We start from the raw sequence: 8,195 nt of genomic DNA on the forward strand, positions 1-8,195 counted from the left end.
CAATGCATTTATGTGCATGAACTGTTCTACTCTGGGGATGAAAAAAATGCATATGCTCATCTGGAACAGGACAGCAAAGTCCTAAATCTATTCAAAACACTGTAGGAAGACAACAGAGATCTTTCAGTAGATGATGTTACTGCTCATTTGTGATGCTCACAGACCTCGGTTACGGGCCCAATGCAAAACCCCAAAGAAGATGGATTAGGGGAGCTGCCTCTCAATCTTTCTTCTCTGCAGTTTTGAAAATATTTATCCCAAACCACGACATCATGCCCATTTCTGCCTTTAAGACGAAGTGTCGATACCCAGGCACTATAAATCGGTTTCATGTCACATTAACGATAAATTAAATGCGAGGGAGAATTTGCAGAGGGGAAAACACCTTCCCGACTATGCCAATTTCTGTAGAAATTCCCCTCCTTGTAGCTGAAGCGATAAAAGGGAAGGGTAATGCATGTACATTTTATTAGCGTTTCAGAAACAGGGAGTAAAACTGTCAGATCTTTGTGTTTTCCCTTTCATGTGTGTCTGGGCAGGTCTAACCCTCAGGTAACGCCCTTTCTCCTTCTTCCCTCCTGCCTCTCCTTGCACCTGTCCACGTAATGCTCCGGCAGCTCCCGCCCGGGCCCCGCTCCCGCCTGCCCGTCCCCCGCTGCCCGCTCCGCTCCGTTCCCCCGCCTCCCCGGTGACTGGCTGCGTTCGGTGGGGCGTGGGGGCTGCGCCCGGAGCTCCCTCCCCGCCGCCGCCTCAGATCAGAGGAAGGTGCGAGGAGAGGGGGAGCTGGTTTACAATTTCAAACGCAGCTTCCCCGCTGAGGGCTTCATTAGCATATGTCAGGGGGACCGCCGTATATATATATACACACGCGGGGCGTATAAACACCACCCCGCCGCCTGGCTCACTCGGCTCGGCTCGGCTCGGCTCAGCTCAGCACGGCTCGGCCCTGCCGGCTCCCCATGCTTGGGGCCCCGCTGCGCACCCCCACATGCCCTCCGGGAGAGGCCGGCAGCCGCTCTCCGCCGCCGTGCCCTAGCCCGCTCGCCCCGCTCCCCCATGGCTCCGCTGGCAGAGGTGGGGGGCTTCCTGGGCGGCCTGGACGGCCTGGGGCAGCCGGTGGGCGCCCACTTCCTGCTCCCTCCCGCCGGGGAGCGCCCGGCGCTGCTCGGGGACCGCCGAGCCCCGCCGGAGCGGGCAGCCCGCGGCGGCGCGGCAGCGGCAGCGGCGGCAGCAGCGGACCTAGCGCACTTGCAGGGCATCCTGCGGCGGCGGCAGCTGTACTGCCGCACCGGCTTCCACCTGCAGATCCTGCCCGACGGCAGCGTGCGCGGCACCCGCCAGGACCACAGCCTCTTCGGTAGGCGGCTGCGGCACGGCCCCGGTCGCGCTGTGCCTGCGGGCCTGCGCAGGAGCGTGCTCCCGCTCGTGTCCGTGTGTGCGCGCGTGTCCGTGTGTGTGCGAGCGTGTCAGTGTGTACGTGTATCTGCTGCCATGCTAACGGGAAGGCGGTGCGGGACCGGTGGTGCTGGGCAGGGGGATGAGCTCCCGGTACCGGCGGGATAAGCGACATCAAACCTTGGGGCTGCAGCAGGGCAAAGGGGCTGCGCATCCCTTGCCGGGCTCCGCTGCTGCTTGGGTGGCTGTCACTGCGGTAATGCGCCTGCAGGTTTAGTGGGGAGGGTCGAAAGTCCTACCGACTTTTTCTGTGTTCCCTGTCTATATCCCAGCTGCTTGAGTCTTTGTAGAGTAATACAGCTCATGGGCATCCTGACCCTTAGACTGGGTTAGGCTGCTTTGGTTTGCAGGGTGGAAAGTTGAAGCAGAGGGGCCTAAAATGCCTCTTTGCTCAAACCCTTAACATGCTTCCCAGTCAACTTATCTGTCAATAAACCAAAAGCAGGTGAAGGCAACCCCAAAATATAAATGCTTCCTGTGATGTAAGAGTAAATCCTAGGTAGTAGTCGTAGGAACTGGACATCTGAACAAACCTGCCGTTGTCAAGTACATGTGAGTTTCTGTGTGTATTGATTTAGCAGTCGTAAAAAGGTGATTAAAGAGTTTCCTATCGTTCTCTCCATAGTCAAAACAATCTGCTGGAATAGCTCTTAGTTGCTTTTATAACACATGGGTGTTTTCAGAAGTAAAAGAACAGTAGTTAAACAGACAGTTCTTCTGAGAAGGAAGATTTCCTACAGCATGTAAACATGAAATAAATCTTTGCTTTAAAAGGGAAAAAAAAAAAAAAAAAGGAAAAAGCCCCAGATCAAACATTTACTGGGCTTTTTAGAAATGTTCTTCCTTTATGCTACCACTACTCTCGGCAGGTTTGTCTGATGTGGTTGCTTTGTGGGTTGAATCACCTGCTTATTAGAGTTTGAAAAAGGCTGGCTTAGAAAACGATACCAGAAAGACAAAATACCTCCACCTCTTTTTATGGGACTTTGTGCTTCAGGACCTGGAAGACTAGGATGATTTACGTGCAGCAGAATTTGTAATGCTTACTCTTTGTAAAGGGTTTACTTTCTTTGCTGCGTGGTAATATAAATACGAAACCTGCAAAGCTCAATTAAAATTCAAAACATTTTAAATTGTCGTATAGTCCAGACAGTCCATCTGTGTGAGACTGAAAAGTGGTCCTAAATGATAAAGAGTAACTATAAACACAGCAAGTAGACAAATGTCAATATCAAATGCACCACTTAAACCCACCTGTCTTAGATTCAGACTTTTTAAAATGTTTTGTGGTTTTGGTGCTGCACAGCAGAATCTCAGATATGATTCTAGAACAACTTCTTTTTGAGGCTTTGTTTACACTGCTAACAACTTCCAAAAAGCCAGTTCACACGTTCCCTTTCTTTCATGTTTTATATGTGCTGTAATCTGTGCATATCAATTGGTTAAATATGTCGGTCTACCCTTGCCAAATTCAGGCTTCAAATAGTGCCTCATCTCTTGAATACTTTATATTATTAATATATATTACATTTTGGGGCAAATGCATTATTTATATTACTATAACCCAAACATTAGCAAACAAGCAGCATATTTCATGCACATAAAAAGCCTGCACTAAAGACAGCAAGTTGTGTCAAGAGGTGTGGGCCCATATGCTAGATAAGATGTCTGGCAAATACTTTTTTTTTTTTTCCTGTGGGTAGATTCTGTTATATAAAATTCCCATCTGTACTTTGATTTCCATTCAAATGATCTAATAATGGGTGTGTTTTTTTAAGATAACGCTATAGAGAATGTAAAGTATATGTTCAGGTAATTCAAACCTATCTTCCAATGTTTGAGTAGGCAGTTTAGCAAATAGTGTGTAATCAATATTGACTCCAGCCACATAGTACTGAAGGCTTTAGCGTCAGTGCTGAGTAAAATCCTTGCATATTCAGTGTTAAAAAAAGCCCAGGTTCTTAAATGATGTAGGGTTCTTGTTCCTAGATGCAGCTTCTCAGATGCTTTCCTGTGCATGTTCAAATGCAGTATTTGAAATTTCAGAGAGCTAAGCCACATTTATTATCACATGTACGTTTTCTACTTATTTTCTACTTATTTTCACTTACTGTTTTCTACTGTGTTTTGGATGCTACATATTGTATGCTTACAGGTTGAACTAAGCAATCTCTCTTATTTTTTCAGGTATCCTTGAATTCATCAGTGTGGCAGTGGGACTGGTCAGTATTAGAGGCGTGGACAGTGGCCTTTATCTTGGAATGAACGAGAAGGGAGAACTTTATGGCTCTGTAAGTACCACTTTCAAGTCAGCTCATACATACTGAAGTTTTGATTCACTTCTTAGCACTGTGCAAACCCCTCAAGTAGCTAGCTGAGGTCATCTTAGCTTTCAAAACACTAACATCTTTTCCTGTTGAAATGTATAACACATTTTTAAAGTATACAGTATACCCTTGGATACTAAATATTTGAAGAGAAAAGTTTCTCTATCCTAAATGAAGAGAACAAAAAAGAAATGCTCCTCTTAAATTATGACAAAAAATAGATAAACCAGGTATTCAAACAGCATTTAAGTTGCTTGCTAATTTTCTTTCTATCAATACTGCCAGTGTATCGTAGTGCATACTCTATCATCAAAAACATTGAATGCAACTGCAAAAAAGATAAAAGGATATTTAGGGAACAAATAAACAACAATTAGTATAATGCCCTGGCATACTTTATGCATAGCCTTATGCTCCTTTACAAATCAGCGGATGGTACTTCCAGGTACCAGCTTTTTAACATAAAAGCAATCTTTCAAATGCTGGGCAAAAGTGTACAATACCACACGTCAAAGTTAGATGCCACTGTTTAAAAATTGAAGTGGTGCAAGAGTATTGGCAGCATCTGTAGATCCTGACTGGAATATTTTCATTGAATAATGAAGCATTTGATTTGTATCCATTGAATAACTTCAACATATGACCGTAAAAATGTAATCTTTGATTTTTTTCCAATACTTTCAGGGAAGTAAGTCTTAGACTCTTCTCCTTTCAAGTCTTAAAATATCTTGAGATAAAATACTCTGTCTCTCCAATTCCTTTGTTTGTGGTTTAAAATGTGGGAAGTGATGCACACCACAAAGAACACATGGAAGTATCTTCCTGATATGTTCCATTGCATCTGAGTCCCTCCACCAAATCTCATTTCTAGAATGGTAGATGCAGCTTTACATAACAGAGTTCCTGTAGGCCAGGTATTTTAGTTAAATCGTAAATAATGCCTTCTTAGATGTTAATAAATTTCTAATTTGTGTTTAAAATCAAAATTGTATATGTACGGGTCCAGTTTTAAAAACAATGAAGATTAAAGTAGGCTTCCATACTCAGTGTCAGGTCTACATACTCTTCTGGGGTTTGATGTGTTGACAACAATAAGGCTACACGGAGCCTAAACCATTTTGTTTATTTTTATCATGTATTTTCTTTACGTGTGTTATGATATCTAGCAACAGCTTGACTTATTTTTCTTTGCTGTTTCTTTCTGTAGGAGAAACTAACTTCTGAATGCATCTTTAGGGAACAGTTTGAAGAGAACTGGTACAACACTTACTCATCCAATGTGTACAAACATGGAGATTCGGGGCGTCGATACTTTGTAGCACTTAACAAAGACGGTACTCCCAGAGATGGGGCAAGGTCCAAAAGACACCAGAAATTCACTCATTTCTTGCCCCGGCCTGTGGATCCTGAAAGAGTTCCAGAACTGTACAAAGATGTCTTAGGATACAGCTGAGGAGGGAGGTGACTGTGGGAAACCCCCCCCACACTGGAGCTGTTGCCCCTGCTTTCATGGCAATACCAGCATGAGGAACCTGCAGAGATCTGGGACGATGGACTGGAAGAAGCTACTTTTTGATAGGCGAGCATCTATTTTATAACCTTTGGATTTAGGAAAGAAGCCTTAAAGCTGACAGTGGACCGGCCTCCTTCAAACCTGCTGAACTGTTTGGTAGCCAGTAACCAGAGGGAAGCTGGAGTGTGACTTTTTTAAAATAACAAAATCTTGGCAAATTTGTCTGGATTACCTATAGTCTGTGAATTAGCAGAGGACTACCTGCATCATGCTGATGAGACGACAGCTGGAAGAAATAGAAATAAATGGACTGTAAAATAGTAATAAATCCTGAGAACTGTATATGAAGTCATAGTGTCTCCACTTTAGCAATGGATCTTAGATGTTGATGCATCATAGAGCTGGAACTTTTCTTCAGGATGGACCTATTTATACATCTCCAGATAGCATATATTTATTTTATATATTTATTTATTAAAGAGTTTATTTTTTACTGGGATATGAAGAGAATACAAGCCCCTAACCCCAATGGAAAATCATTTACAGTGCCAATATTTACACTTGAGTAGTGTCGTGAGGCAGAAATGACATTACATTGCAATGCATCCAAAACCTGAACAGTCATATTTCATTGTTTATCAGTTACAGATGAGGTTATATTTTCTGCACATACCATTGCCTTGTGACTGTCTTTATTTTTTAAAAGAATGTTTAATTTTTTGATTTTTTTTTACCTGAGAGTGCCTTACAGATCTGTATTGAATTCCAATGCACATTTAAAAAGGGAATTAAAGATTATTTCACTTTATTTGATTTACTGTCATTTTTTAATTGAGAGTCACTTAGCACACTACGTGTAACATTTCAAACCTGCAACATTTGTGATGTGTATTGCAGTTACCTTGAAAGAAAAAGTGTTAGCTCTTGAAATCTTGATGCAAATCACAGCATGCTTGATTTCTTTTTTTCTTCTTTTTGCCAAATGGTTACTACCTTCTTTACTAACAAATAAATATTCTCTGAATTACTTAAAATTTTAATGTATGATTCTCAACACTATATATTTTAATTATATTCCCTATCAATGCATTCAAGGAAAAACAGTATCAGAGTAAGAGGTTTCTGATACTGCTGAATGGAAAGCTTCTGTGGATGAAGGTTGTTTTTCCACTGAATGCAGAGGAGCCAAAGGAGGCTACTTTCTCATCTTAATTGCTCCTTTAAGGAATAATCTCTGTGGAATTTTTTGTATGAAGACTGTCAGGACAAAGATGAGCTATGTCTGTATGTTAGTTAGTTACAGCTATACAACAGATCACACTGATTTACTTTACAGTAACTCAGAACTGTCAATTATGAAGCACAAACTCATCTGCATATTGATTAATGGGAAAGTCTCTGCCCTGTGTATATATATACACTAATATATATAATGTATATGTATATACAATATACTAATATATATACTAATATAATAATATACTAATATATATAATGTATATGTATATATAATACTAATGGTTAATGACAGAATCTATATGATTTAGACCTAAACTTCGCTAAAGTTTGCTGTCAGGTGATTACCACCTCCATGGCAAAGGTTGGTCCAGAAAAAGGCCTGCAAGAAAGTCCAGGAGAGGGCAGCAGTATTTATAATGCACCAGAGGTGTGCTCGTGTTTCAGGTGCCAACACTCCCAGTGGACTCCAGCTCATTTTAGCTCAGTTTTGTGGATGCGATTCAAGTACTTCATATGCATCATTTATGTCAAACCAAGATATTGACAAAAAGCATTTTCCAGTATATAACACACTTACTAGAGCCATTACTATATCTCAACTTCTTTCAATCTGTAACAGGAAGTGGATGAGCATAGATTACTGATGAACTGCAGACAAAATAATTTTGCGCTCTGCCAAATAGAAGTTGAATGCAGATACACAAAAAAGTGTTTCAGCACCTTGTGGCTAGCAAAATGCAACTTAGAAAGGTTAAAGGCTTCGTTATAATAGTCTGCAAAACAGGCAGTGGAAGATCTACTGTGCACTGAATGCAGTTTAATAAAATACTATTGTAATGCACTTCAACTTATCATGAAATAACGATTTTATGGATGACACTGAGTCATCCATAGATGATCAATAGATCAATAACTGAAATAGATCAATAACTGAAAGCTAAAGTATTTGCTTTAAATAGATTTTTTTTTTTTCTTTGCATGTTAAAAAGTAATTTATTCCATGTAAGTTGTGTAAAAGAACAGCGGCTGCTGCTTAGGGCATAATTCCATGCATTTCTGGCAAACACAGTGTTTAAATCATGCCAAAAATAGAATTATCTTTCTTTGGATTAGCAGTTTACTGTTAATCCAAGTACCTCAAAAGTACTTTGAAGATGGGAAAGGCTGTAGTCCTTGTTATTATTGTTATTATGCATCTTTCTTTCACAGATATGACACAGGTATACTCCAGAACAGTAACTGGGGATAAGTGGTGAATAATCAGCTGAAACTTCTGCATCCAAACACCTAGATAACATACAGATGAAGAAAGCAATATATACTTTTAATTTTCTTGCCCCATTCCCATTTTAGATATATGCCAATAATCCTTGAAGAAAATGTAGTGGAGCAGGTATGGTGGTGATGAATGACTGTATAAAACCTCCAGAGCATTAAAAATCTGTCACAGCCTCCTTTTTCAGTTCTCATGTACTGCCATTGAAGAAAGATACCGCATTTTCCTATTTCATTTTACTTGCAGCATTACTTTTTTCTCTGTTATGTTCTGTCCATCATGATCTTCAGATGCAGTTAATGTTTTTCTAGTTTGAAAATGGCAGATGCAAAAGTAACACCTCAAAATAGCTCTTTTCAGATGTCCTTAGACTAATAACTTCAGT

The 8,195-nt window shown here is 41.2% G+C and overlaps 1 protein-coding gene across 1 annotated transcript; it reads left to right on the plus strand.

Moving 5' to 3' along the window:
* The first annotated feature begins 833 nt into the window (after positions 1-833).
* FGF20 (fibroblast growth factor 20) lies at positions 834-5,905 on the plus strand. The gene is given in 4 exon segments (XM_065665255.1): positions 834-859; positions 861-1,357; positions 3,643-3,746; positions 4,990-5,905. Coding segments are annotated over 4 exon segments (873 nt in total). The 3' UTR covers positions 5,236-5,905.
* The last annotated feature ends 2,290 nt before the right edge of the window (positions 5,906-8,195 follow it).

This window comes from Lathamus discolor, chromosome 1, assembly GCF_037157495.1.
Source record: "Lathamus discolor isolate bLatDis1 chromosome 1, bLatDis1.hap1, whole genome shotgun sequence".
NCBI classification, from domain to species: Eukaryota; Metazoa; Chordata; class Aves; order Psittaciformes; family Psittacidae; genus Lathamus; species Lathamus discolor.